The sequence below is a fragment of the Serinus canaria genome, chromosome 26 (genome assembly GCF_022539315.1).
Source record: "Serinus canaria isolate serCan28SL12 chromosome 26, serCan2020, whole genome shotgun sequence".
In the NCBI taxonomy this organism is placed as follows: Eukaryota; Metazoa; Chordata; class Aves; order Passeriformes; family Fringillidae; genus Serinus; species Serinus canaria.
This window is the reverse complement of record NC_066339.1, coordinates 4,653,410-4,666,144: the sequence shown is the minus strand read 5'-3', so window position 1 is coordinate 4,666,144 and position 12,735 is coordinate 4,653,410. Positions and strand designations below refer to the sequence as shown.

At 51.7% G+C, this 12,735-nt stretch overlaps 1 protein-coding gene across 1 annotated transcript; it reads left to right on the top strand.

Moving 5' to 3' along the window:
- On the top strand, positions 1-12,249 carry IP6K3 (inositol hexakisphosphate kinase 3). The gene is made up of 6 exons (XM_009098363.4): positions 1-111; positions 3,395-3,754; positions 7,412-7,592; positions 8,544-8,716; positions 9,338-9,513; positions 10,853-12,249. The coding sequence occupies exons 1-6, from the start codon at positions 15-17 to the stop codon at positions 11,303-11,305; spliced, it is 1,440 nt and encodes a 479-aa protein (XP_009096611.3). The 5' UTR covers positions 1-14; the 3' UTR covers positions 11,306-12,249.
- Positions 12,250-12,735: the final 486 nt, after the last annotated feature.

The window sequence follows — 12,735 nt, the reverse complement described above, 5'->3', positions numbered from 1 at the left end:
GACGCAGTCGGGCCATGCCCAAACGTTCCCTCATTCCTCCCTCTGGAGCTGCAGCGAGAAGCAGCGAGAAGCCCGGCCCAGGCAGCCCCCAGCGGACACCTGCAGCCCCAGGTGAGCTCCGGGCTGGATCCCCGGGCAGGAGGGATGGGGCAGGATGGGCACGGCTTGGGAGGTGCCTGGGATGTTGGCAGGAAGGCTCTGGCTGGTGGGAAGGGATGGGAGCAGCAGGGACAGGCGGCACTTGGGGCTGGTGGGAATCTCTGCAGTGACTGTGGAGCTGGTGGCTCTCGGTTCTCCATGGTCCTCGTGGAATGGCTGGAAAGTGTTGGGCTGGAGGAGGGGAGGGAGGTGCTGTGGAAGGCAGAGAGTGGGCAGGGAGGTGAGGGAACCTGTGCCCTTTTCTGCAGAGCGTGGTGGCACTGGATCCTGTGGTGGCATTGGATCTTGTGGTGGCACTGGATCCTGTGGTGGCATTGGATCTTGTGGTGGCATCGTGTCTTTGGTGGCATTGTGTCTTTGGTGGCACTGGGTCCTGTGGTGGCACCGGGTCCCAGCTCTGGGGCTCTGCAGGGCTGGTTGGGGCTCCAGGTGAGCTCCAGCACTGGGAGTTGTGCACACACAGATCTCAGTCTGCTTTTCTTGCCTTTAAATGAAGCAAAGAATCTGCAGTGCAGGGCTTGGAAGCCGACTCTGGAGCTCTGGGATGCTCCAGGAGCAGGGAGGTGGCCATGAGAGGTGACACTGAGAGCACAGGCCTGTGCACAGAGCTCTTGTTTTTAGAGGGATTTTGCATTTTACTATTCCTGGCTGTTTCTGCCACAAGGACCCAGCTCGGCCTGGCTGTGAATTCCCCTGGGGCCACACAAGTCCTGCTTGGGACGGGACGGGACGGGACGGGACGGGACGGGATGGGATGGGATGGGGTAGGTGCCACTCAATGATTAGAGAATTGAACCTGCCCAGTTCCTTTTGGCTCGGTTTGGAGTTGGGATAAGCAACCTGTTTCACTGAGACTCCTTTGACATTTGGCCCTGCCTGGGAGCAGGGTGGGAGGTGACAGTGCCAGGGGAGCAGCGCTGTCCCCAGCACTGGAGCAGAGCTCATCCAGTTCCAGCCCTGCCAGGAGCAGGGACACCTTCCATGGTTTCTCCAAAGCCCCATCCCTTTCCTGGAGAATGGAATATTTCTCTTCTATGCAGAGCAATGTTCTCCATATCCTCCTTCCCTGATATTTCCTGGCTCACCTCCACCTGCAGCACCTGAGCTGCTTTTCCTTCAGCTGAGGGAAAATCACTGATGGATTCTGGTTTTTCTTGGAGGGTCTGGATTTATCTGCAATTCTGTGTATTTTTAGTGACGTAAATATCTCCTGGCATTTGTGATACCTTGAGCCAGTGGAAGTGATTTATTTCCAGTGTCTTGTTTCAGGGGAGCTCAGTGTTCACAGGAACATTTATCTGCTCCGAATGGATGAGCAGCTTCCCAGCAGAAACTCCCAGAAAAGAACATCCTTCTCCTACTGCAAATCCTGCTCCGAGTTTTGCTTGGGAGAAAACATTTGGGAGCTTTATCAAATTGTGGATGTTTTTTCCCCAACTCCCTTCCCAATGCTGAGGTTGCCAGAGCTGTCAGGGGGTTGTGGCAGCTGAGTCTGAGCCTTGGACTGTCTCAGAAGCAAGAAAGGATTTAAGTCATGTTGTTTCCTGCTCCAAAGAGGTGTTATGACAAATCCGCTTGCTTTTGGCTTTTCTCCTTTTTAAGGATGGGAGGAAGGGAGGGGGCAAAGCCACACAAAACAAACCACAACAAACCTGCGGCTCCCGAGGCAGAAAATCCTCTTTAAAAATTGCTACAACTTAACAAAATGTTTTTATTAACGGCCAGGAAAGCTCTGAGGAGCCGATTTCTTCCCGGCTGGAAAGCGCTCGGCTCGGGGGGGCTGGTTTTGTTCCTCCGGGAAAGGTAATTGTAGAGCAGGAATTGCTCTCCAAGGAGGGATAATGGGAGGGATAATGGGAGGGGAAAAACCCCACCCAGGGGGAGATAAAGGAGCGTTCGGAGGTGGGAGTAGCTCTTCCCTGCCTTCAGCTCTCTCCATCCCACTGCTCCAGGTGCTTCTCCCTTGGGGGTTAATCCCAGGAGAGACTTGAACATCACAGAATGCTCCAGAGGGATCCAACTGCTGAGCTCTGGATCCTTCCTGCAGGGTGGGGAATGATCCAGCTCTGGGTCAGTGCTGGCTGCAGGGAAAGCCCTTCCCGCAGAGCTCTGCCCACCAGGGGAAGCTCCAGGAGGTGCCACCAGCCCTCTGCTGCTCCCTGGCTGCTGCACAGTGAGGGGTGACAGCGCTGCCCGGGTCACATCTGTCCCGTGGGGCTGGCAGGGGTGGAGCTGCTCACCTGGCAGCACATCCTGGAGGCTTTCCTGGCAGAGCTGGATCTTGCAAAGGCATCCTTGTCCCCTGCACTGGGGTTCTGTTGGCAAAAATGGGGTGCAAAGCTCCCCAGGTTGTGCTGAAGCTGGAGCAATCAGGAGAAAGGGCCTGTGCTGCCATGGACCCATCCTCAAATGATTTTAATAATTTTTTCCCATCCCTGTGAGTCTGGAATGTGGAGTGTCCATCTCTGGTGTGAAGCCAGCACCAATATCATCTCTTTTTTGTCATCCTTGGTGCCTGTGGGATTCAATTCCTGATGTCCAAGAGCTGTTCATGTGAGGAATGGAGAAGGAGCAGGGGTTGGTGGCTGCTGCTGCTGGGGATGCACCATGGATGTGCTCCGTGGCTTTCCTACACTGCTGCTTTAGAGCTGAGACTTGTTGCTGTCAGAATCAAGGAGGAATTTCTGGAATCAGGCAGGGATCCATTGCTGGGGGCAGGGTGGAAAGCTGGGTGTGAGCCCTGTGGGTGCTGCTGTGACACATCCACATCCCCCTGGGTGTGTGCCAGCCTGGGAAGGAAACGCTGCTGCTGCTCAGGTGTTCCATGACAGGGAATGTCCCAAACTCAGGTTTCTTTGGAAGCTGCAGAAATTGTTCCTCATCCCTCGTGCAGTGTTGGAGAGCAAGGGAGTGCCTGGGGACTTGACTTCCTGCAGGGAATGTCCAAGGGAAGGCCTGGCACCACCCTAGCATGGCCTGTGGGACAAACTGGGGGTGTTCCACAGCATCAATGCAGTGTTAATCCCTGATCCTCCTGCCTTGATGAGGTCACTGCTTTAATTTACAGCTCTTCTGATCACCATCTCCTGTCTCCAGCAGATCAAAACTGGAGCTTCTCTGGTCTCTCTGTGTCAGGCTGGGGCTCCCTGCCAGCCCCTGGCCACTGACAAATCTCATCCCACCCAGCTGCTGGGTGACCCTCTCCTCTAATTCCTTCATCCCCTCTGTTTTGCAGATTCCATTAGTGAAAGGCCAGCGTGGAGGAAAACCCAGCGTGGGGGAAACACCAGAGTGGGTGAAAAGTGGCCCAGCCCTGCCCGTGCCAGCCTGTGTTTCCCAGCTCCGTCTGCTGCTGCTGCTGAGGGGTCTGCAGCCCCCTGGGCTGTGCCTGGCACCATGGTGGGTCAGAGCCCGCTGGGCCCTGCTGAACCCAGAGCTGCTGTGCTTCTGCAGCCCTTTGTGCACCAGGTGGGAGGCCACACCAGCATGCTGACCTACGACGAGCACACCATCTGCAAGCCCTTGGTGTCGCAGGAGCTGAGCTTCTACGAGTCCCTGCCCCTGGCCATGAGGCAGTTCACACCTCAGTACAAAGGTAAGGGGAGTACAGAGCTCTCACCTGCCTAAAAAGCACCCCCAGCTGCTGCAGGTGAAGCCTTTCCAGGCACAGAGGATTGTCCTGCCTGTCCCTCTGCTTGCTGCCCCATCCCTGACCCCTTTCCCAGCTGAATCTCTCAGCCCCTGGAAAGCAGCACTGGGAGAGCAGCACCAGCATTTTTTAAGACATCCTCCCTCCCTTCTCTTTCTTATTCCTTCAGTATTTTCTGCTTTTACTGCCAGACTTGTGCTGCTCATAAAGCTCCTGACCCTGGCTTTTGGGGGAGGCGAGAAGCTCGGTTGTCACGTAAAAACTTAAAATATCTCTTGGTCCTTCGGCGTTACAGCAAAGAGCTCAGTCAGCCACGGCTCCAGTGTGCTTCCAGCCCTATCTCTCCCTTTCCCAGAAAGTCAGGGGCCTCTGCAGATTTATGGGACAATATTAAAAAGATGCTTAAGGGAGAAAAGTTTCCCCTGAGCGGTTTCCTCTGGCAGGAGCTGGGGTTTGGTGCTGCAGCACTGGGCCCTCACAGATGAAGCTGTTTAACAGTCCCAGTTTAACCAGTCCAGGGGTGCCCTGGTTATTCAAACCTTTTTGTCTTCTCCTATTTCAAATCCCAGGGAATTTTATGATGAGGAGTAATTAAAAAGCAATTCTCCAATCTGGCATTGGGCTCAGAGGTTTATTCCTCTCCTGGCTGTCCCAGCCCTGCTGCCAGGCAATTAAAGAGGTGGAACGCTTTCCTGTGAGGATGATGAGGAGGATGATCCTGGTGGCTCCATCCCCCATCCACACATATCCATGTACCTCATCTCTATTTCTGGGCTGTGGGAACGGCCCTGGGACCATTATGTAATGGTCACATTCTATGCAATGGTGACATTCTGTGTAATGATGACATTCTCCACAATGGGGATCAAATATCATTCAAGCTTCACCCCGAGCCCATGGCTTTTCCTGCTCATCTTACCCACATCAGGCACTTTGGTGAACTTGGAATGGACTTTTACCCCCTTTGAAGGCTCTGCCTTGTCCCAGTTGAGCTCACAGGGGGATGCTGGGCTTGTTTTCCAGCCCTGTTCTGCTCAGGTTCCCAGCGCCCTCGGTCGTAGATGAATGCGCTTGTAAACACAAAAATAAACCCACGAGGGCAGAGTTACAGAGTGAAACCTCCTGAGAGCCTCTGAATGCCACCAGCATGGTGACAGCACCCAGAAATACCCTCTGGCTCCTGGTTGGTGCCAACAGGAGGGGCACTGGGTGTCAGTGACACCAAAGGCCAGCACACACAGGCACCCAAAGGCTTTGCAGAGATGTTTGCCCGCTGCAGCAAAGTAGGAGCTCTGGGGGTTGTCTGCCACGCTCAGGTGATGGCAGGACACCTGCAAACCCCCGTGGAATCCCCCCAGCAGACAAAAAGAACTTTCCAGCCTGAGCTGTAGGTTTTTTGAGGACTGAATTTCCAGATGGGAGGAGGGAGAGGATCACATTCCCTTCCAATTTAACGCTCGGTTCTCGCCTTTGAAAATCTCCCCATTAATTTTCATATTAATGGCTGATACTTAACAACTCTTACTTTCACGCTATATATAAGTTTTTTGGGGCCAGCCCGTCAGCACTATGCAAATGAGCACAGCCCTGCTGACTGCAGGCAGGAACTGGGACAGTTTTTAAGGTTATGGTGTTTGCAATCGAGGGCTCTGGTTGCCTCCCCGTGACTTTTTAAAATGAAAAAGGCTTTGATTTAGGGAAAGACACGCTGGCTTTTTTTTTTTTTTTTCCATGCCTACATCCCCTGAAAATGTGAGGCAGTCATCCAGGCTGAGAGGAGATTTGTTTGCTCTCAGAAATATGGATTTTTTTAAGAATAGGGCTCAGGGAAAAGGTAATGTTGGAGCCTGAGCAAGATGGAACTCCCTGAGCTCACCACAGAGGGCTGGGAGGGCTAAAAATATTCCTTTTTCACCTAATGAAGGTTTGCAGCCCCTCAGCTCCCTTGGCAGAGCAGTCTGGGTAGATTTCCCCCCCATTTCTGTGTAAAGTCAGCCCAGTTAACCCAGCCTGTTCACAACAGTGCTGATTGCACAGCAGAAGGGACCAGGAATGGCAGTGGGGAGGGAAAAGCATCCAAACCCGAGGTTTTGGGGTGCAGGGCCCAGGGAGGGAAGGGCACCCCAGTCCAGTGGGGGTGGCTGCAGGGACAGTTGAGGTGGGGAAACCCCTGAGGCAGCAGAGCCCGGCAGGCACAGGAGGCAAAGCCTCTGCTCAGTGTTTGTTCACTGGAATCACTTGGAATGGAGAGAAGGGGCTTTGCACCTTTATTTGATTTGGCACCCTTGCTTGGGAGAGCAGAACTGTTTGTTAAGCTGCTGAGATCATCTCCCCACATGCCCAGCAGACCTGGTGAGGATGCCCTGGGCACAGCTGGATCCAGCCCAGCTCCCCTGACCCCAGCTGGGCTCTTTCCAGTGCTGCTTTTGCTGGTCCCACTGCCCTGTCCCTGGTCCTTGTCTTCTCTGGGAGCTGGCAGCTCCCTGAGCCCCAAATCACAGAATGAACCAGGCTTTGAGATCACCAATGACCTAACTTAACCACAGCATTGAGTGCCACATCCAGGCACGGTGACTCCACCACCCCCCTGGGCAGACGACTGCAGTGCCCAATCACTCTTTCAGTGAAGAATTATTACTTTTTAAAAATATTTAACCTAAACTTCCCACGGTGCAGCTTAAGGCTGTGCTCTAAGGACGCCCCCGGAGCGTGGGGAGGCTCAGGGAGCCGTGGCAGAGCTGCAGGAGCGGGCTGGCCTTATCAGCCTTTCCCAGAAAGGTCAGAGCCGGCGGCGGCGCGATCCGTGGCCATTCCTGCGCTGTCACTTGAGACGCGCAGACAGCCGGCCCCGTGCCAGGGATGGGCTCGTGTTGGACTAAATCCGTGCTGGACTGGCTGGCATTTGAGCCCTGTGATTCCTGTCAGAGTCAGGGAAAATTGCAATGTTCAAATGCAGAATGGTGTTTTAAGCACTCAGGGTGGAAAAAAATAACCCTCGGTCACAGTCCTGGTCCATGTAGGGCACGAACACAGGACGTGTGACACTCGAGCTCCCCGTGGGATGTCTGGGTGTTGGTCCTTGGTGCTGGGGGAAGGACACGACCATGGCAATGTGTGGGCAGCACTGCCAGCCCATGGCCTTGCCCTGCTCCTGGGGCTCTCCAATGAAAAGAAGCAGTTGGCATGCTGGGTGTCCTTGGAAAAGGCCTTGTCCCCAACCCTCCCTTTGCTTCCTGCCAAGGAAAAGTGTTTCCAGCCTTGTGCTGTCTTTAAAAAGCACTTAAATCCCTTGTGATAAATAAGCTGGGAGCTCCTGATCTGGACTGGGGGGCTTTTCTGAGTCACCTGGGGCACAGCAGAGCTTGGAGGGGTGGGGACAAAGGAATGTGGGGTTCAGAGGAGGCAGATTTCAAACTGAGCCTTGAGAGGGGGAACACTTGAAAATCCTGAGCGTATTATCCAGGGTCTCAGCCTAATGATGCTTTATTGGGCTTGAAATCAGAGTGGGATCAGTGAAAGGCCACCAAAACACGAGGTGCTGGCCAGGCCTCTGTGATACCCCATGGGCTCATCTCTGTCTCGTTTGTTTTCCCCTCTGTCCAGGCATTGTGTCTGTGCACCTCAAGAAGGACAGCCTGGGCAACCTGACTCTGATTGCGAGCCCTGGCCTGGGCCAGCCGGAGACCTGCGGCCGCCTGGACAGTGCCGGAGGTGACCCCGCTGTCACCTTGTGGCACAAGTGCAAGTGGAGCCACACCCAGGTCACCAAGACCTTCAAAGACAGGTGAGGGTCTGTCACTCCCTGCAGGCCTCCTGGCTGGCATCTGCCACTATGGGGGGGTTGGGATGGTTTGGGATGGGTTTGGTGGTCCAGCTGTGGGTTTAGGGCAATAGGAGCCAGCCAAGGTGAAGAACAGCAGAGCCAAGCCCTGTGTGTGTGGTTCTGCTCTTCCCTGGTGTGGGGAGAGAGTGAGGTGGATCTGGGTTGTTGATGCTCAAATATCTGCCTCAAATTCTGCTCTAAACGCCATTCCTTGGAGCACAGCAGGCTCCAGGAGAGGAGAGGCCATGGGAGAACAGTCACTCAGCATGGAAGGTCCCTTTGCTGGTAAAAGAGAGGCTTCAGTCCATCCCATCCCATCCCAGGGCAGAGCTCTCCCAGGAAGGCACCCAGTGCTCCCAGCACCTCTGCCTCACAGAGGTTTTCTGTGGGACATCCTTCATCCCAAACTGGTTCAGAGCAGCCCTGGGCCACCTGGGACTGGAGGTGGAATATCCCTGCTGCCCTTGGATGGGAGTGCAAGACCAAGGAGTTACCCCCCAAGGAGAACAGATCTTCTCATCCCTCTTTCCCTCCCTCCCCTCCTTGGAGCCAGCCCTTCCAAATTGGGAATCATTCCCACTGTTGGACCATTTGCCTGTGCTGTGCCCATTAGGTGGATAAATAGAGATCCCTGGCAGCTGGGGCTGTGAATGGCTTTTCAAGGGAGCCAGCACACTTTAAATTATAATGAAAAAAAGTATTGGCAGGCAGCAATAGCTGGCTTTCTGAAAATTACTGTTATGGAGTAACAAAGGATCTCTGCAGGTTGGATATGATCAATACGGTTCCTTTGAGAGTCCCTGAAAATCCACCTTATCAAGTTTGAGGCTCTACAGGAAAAAAAAATAGGGAAGAGAATATTTTCTTCTGGAGCTTATAAACCTGATGTGTCCCTTTGTGTGCTTTGTCTAGCTGCCCTGGGAAGATGCTTTTGAGGACAGACCTTCAGTACCACACAGATTTCTTTTTGGAGGATGCAAATGGGAAGCAGGCAGAAAGGAAGAGCTACAACCCCTGGGGACTGCACTGTCACCGGCAGCACCTGAACCGCATGTCCTCCAAGCACAACGAGAACAAACTTCATCGTATCCTTTCTCCTCTGTCCCCTCCAGCACAGTCCTGGCTACAGATAACAGCTGGGAATCAGTGTAGGGCTTATTGCAGGGGAATGCATCCCCTCCTCTGCACAAACTCTGGGAAAATAAGGAATATTCTCTGTTATCTTTAAAAAAAAAAGAAAGAAAAAGAAAAAAAAAACCCATTTCCCATAAAGAGTTTTCAGCAGAAGTCAAAGATCCCCTTGGCATACATTTAAAAACACAACTATACAGAAATTAGCAGCTGTCTCGCCTTTTATTTTCCTATTACACTTCATTACCCACCAGTCATGTGAGTAATAGAGTTTAACAACTTCCCCCACCCACCTGAGCGAGCTCAGCACCTAGGGAAGGTGTCAGAGTGACAGCCCAGGGCTACGGTGTCACTGGAGAATGGAGCTGTTGGGGCTTTAATTGGTAGGGCTGTAGTACAGTAAATTAACTGGAATTGGCAGCGAGAGGCCCATAGCAATGACACGTCAGAGAAATTGGCTGAGAAAGTCTCATTACAGTTGTGAGCTGTTCTGGAGAGTGTCAGCAGTTGCTTTGATTTAAGGCCTCTTTCAATTAGAATTTAAAAGTGTTGGGTTTCCCTTAAGTCACACTCAGAGTTTCTCCTGCTGGAAAACGTGGTGTCCAAGTACAGCTACCCCTGCATCCTGGACCTGAAGATGGGCACTCGGCAGCACGGGGATGACGCCTCGGAGGAGAAGAAAGCCCGGCACATCAAGAAGTGTGAGCAGAGCACCTCGGCCTCGCTGGGCGTGCGCATCTGTGGGATGCAGGTAAACCTCCATCCCCTCAGAGTGCTGGTTCCCCCCTTGGTTCCTCACTTGGAACCAAGCTGGAATCTCCAGGGGTTCTTGGTTGGTGTTAATTGAAGGAGTTTTTTTCTCTTTTCCCCCTCAAGAAGGGGCCACTTGTGGGAATCCTTAAAACCAGAGGGTTTTGGGAAAGCTGCAAAAGGCAGGCCTCAGAAACAGCAGAACTGCTCTTAGAGCTAAGCAATAGCCTTAAGATTTGTCAGCAGAAAAGTTATATAAGAAGGAGAAAGTAAGGACAAATAGAACAATGGTCTGTGTATTAACACTTGGATAGAACTCCCTAAGCTACAGAAAAGTGTATCTAGCAAGATATTAGGAAGAAACTCTGATTTTAAGGATTCCCACAGCCACTCAGCTCTGTGTCCTCTCAGAGAGGGTGTCAAATATGGCACATTTAGAGTGACCCTTTCTCTGTGCCACTGCCACCAATGTGAGCAGCTGGAACCCTTCACCCCATCTAAGAAGCTGCTTTACACACAAATTCCTGCACAGCTCCTGGCTGCTACACAAAAAAAACTCCAAAAGCACCACACTGCCCCACCTGTGCTTTCACTGAGCTGTGAGAGCCAGGGGTTCATTTTGAACTAAATCTCTCCTGCTGGAAATCCTCATCCTTCCTCCTGGAAACCCAAACCACACGTTGCCCTCACTCACTATTCTCAAGCAGGTTTCAAAACCCTGCCTGAAGGATAATGAGAGGAGAATATACAGCAAATATATAAAGTCAAAACCCATGTCCTTTTCTGATCTCTGGCATCTTCATATGGGCAGAGTTGAATTTCAGTGGTCATATTGATCCTTGGAGTGGCTACCTAGAACAGAGGCTAGACAGAGTTAAGAGAATACAGCAGGTATTTATTAAAATTAATAGATACACCTTGGACAGTCAAAAGCCTCCCAGAGGCTACACCCAAGATGGAAGATGGTCACGAATTTTTCAGACAGATATAAGTTTGGTTTATTTGCATATCAGGGGTTAATTCTCCAATTACAGCTTCGGGTAATGAAGTCAGATACCCCCAGTTTGCTCCTCCCCAATTTACTTTTGTTTATACTTTTCAGGGCCTGAGGCTGTAGGGTGTCCTTGGGTTCCAGGCCCAGAGGAATTGTTTTGTTTGACCAAAGTGTGTCAGTGTCAAGTGTTAACTACCAAAGCAGTTATATGAAGTTTAGAGTTAGGCACTAATGCAGCACAGGATTTGAAAAATATAAAGGCTAAAATCTTTATCTCTAAAGCATCATTTGTGAATCCCTCACAACTCAGGATGATTTTATGGATTATTCCTCTGTTCCCCTCCAGGTTTACCAGGCAGACACTGGCCATTTCCTGTGCAAAGATAAATACTACGGGAGGAAGCTCTCTCCGGAGGGATTCCAGCAGACCCTGCGGCAGTTCCTGTGCAACGGGAACCAGCTGAGGACCGACCTGCTGGAGCCCATCATCCTGCGGCTCAAGGCCCTGCTGGCAGTGATCAGGAAGCAAAGCTCCTACAGGTTCTACTCCAGCTCCCTCCTCATCATTTATGACGGGCAGGAGCACAAGGAGAGTGTGGATCAGCACCTCCCCTTCCCAAAAACTCACGGCACGAACCCCTCCAGGGTGGATGTGAGGATGATAGACTTTGCCCACACCACCTTCAAAGGCTCCAAGAGCAACCCCAACCCCACCCCGTACGATGGGCCGGACCACGGCTACATTTTTGGCTTGGAGAACCTCATCAAAATCCTTCAGAGCCTGTTGGAAGGGAAGTGAGAATTTCTGTGAAACGGCCTGGATTTCCTAATGACTGATAGCCCTGAAAACCCCTCCTGGGGTCGGCTGTGTGGGACCCTGCGGCCGCTGGATGTGGCACGGAACGAGCACGGCTCAGTCGGGAAGTGCTGAAAATTTTCCGTGTGCCGTCACTGAACTGAAGCGTGGAAAGCAGAGAGCTGGAAGAATCTGCTCTCTCTGCCATCCATCAGAAGATTTATTTTCCTTTCTGGTTTTACTGCTGTCCTTGATTTATTTGTGAGCCAAAGCAAGCATTACTTGGGAAGAGTCTTAATGATAAAGCAGGAGATGCTCACCCCACAGCCGAGCGGGAGGAGGGGGTTTGAGGCAGGAATGAACAGATGGAGCTTCCATTTGGAGCTTCCCTTCCTGCTCCTGCTCAGGTCAGGGGAAAAACACCCTCCAACATTCCCAGTGCCCCTGGTTGGGATTCTCTGTGCACGTGTTCAGACCAAGAGCTGCACCTCACCAAGCTTTGACATCCCTGCGGGGTTACAACAGGGAATTTCCCACAGATTTTATAGGAAAGAGGCTCCACTGGGGCTGGAAGTGTGGGAATGCAATGACTCTGTCACGTATCAGCCACAAAAAACTTTTACATCAAGGGATTTTTGCTTAAAAAAAAGCAAGAAAAAAAGAAAAAAAACTGTGAGATTGAGTCAGGGACTGGATGTCAAAGGTCACCCAGAAATTCTTTGATACAAATTCTGTGTGTGTGTGTGTGTGTGTATGTGTGTGTGTGTGAGTTTGAAGGAGACAGTAACAAAAGACTCTAAAAATAATGTTTACAGCTTTTGTGGACAGATTTTATTATCATGATGGAACAAACACAATTCCTTCCTGCATGGTGTGGGAAATCTGAAGGAGAAGTCCTTGCACAAGGAATAGAGCTACAGAACTCCACTACTGGGGAGAGGGGATATAAATAAAATTGTGGAAGTAGCTCCCACCGTTGTCCATCTCTTTTTTCCCTCCTGCAGCATCCTTGAGGTACATTTATCCTTTGTTTAAGCCCGTCATTTTTTAAGAGAGCTGTTATTGCCATGGGTTTAAACACCAGATCCCAAGGGAGACGCTTCACTAGGATTTACAGCAGAAAGCTGGGGAGCTGCTGCAATTTATAGTTGGAAAATTTAGGACATCTGGCCCAGCTGTGTGTTTTGCTTGGCCCAGAGTCCACCTGGGAAGACTCTTGCTCACAGTGTTGGGTTATTGCTTGACCACAAACTGTAAAAAAAAAGCCACAAACACTCAGTTTCAATAGGGGTTGAACCACAGATTGTCCTGGCTCACAGCAGAAGTCTGTGATAAGACTTTGTGGCTTTGGGGATGAGTTTGTACAGAGCCACCTGAGCATTCTCAGGGTGCACAGCAGGACAGGGGATGGATGAGAAGAGTCTGGCTGTGAC

What these genes read in the sequence shown, in the direction of transcription:
- IP6K3 (XM_009098363.4), top strand. Translation starts at nt 15, where the DNA reads ATGCCCAAACGTTCCCTCATTCCTCCCTCTGGAGCTGCAGCGAGAAGC. An exon ending in GCGGACACCTGCAGCCCCAG is followed by an intron (nt 112 to 3,394) that starts GTGAGCTCCGGG and finishes TCTGTTTTGCAG; the next exon opens with ATTCCATTAGTGAAAGGCCA. An exon ending in ACCAAGACCTTCAAAGACAG is followed by an intron (nt 7,593 to 8,543) that starts GTGAGGGTCTGT and finishes TGCTTTGTCTAG; the next exon opens with CTGCCCTGGGAAGATGCTTT.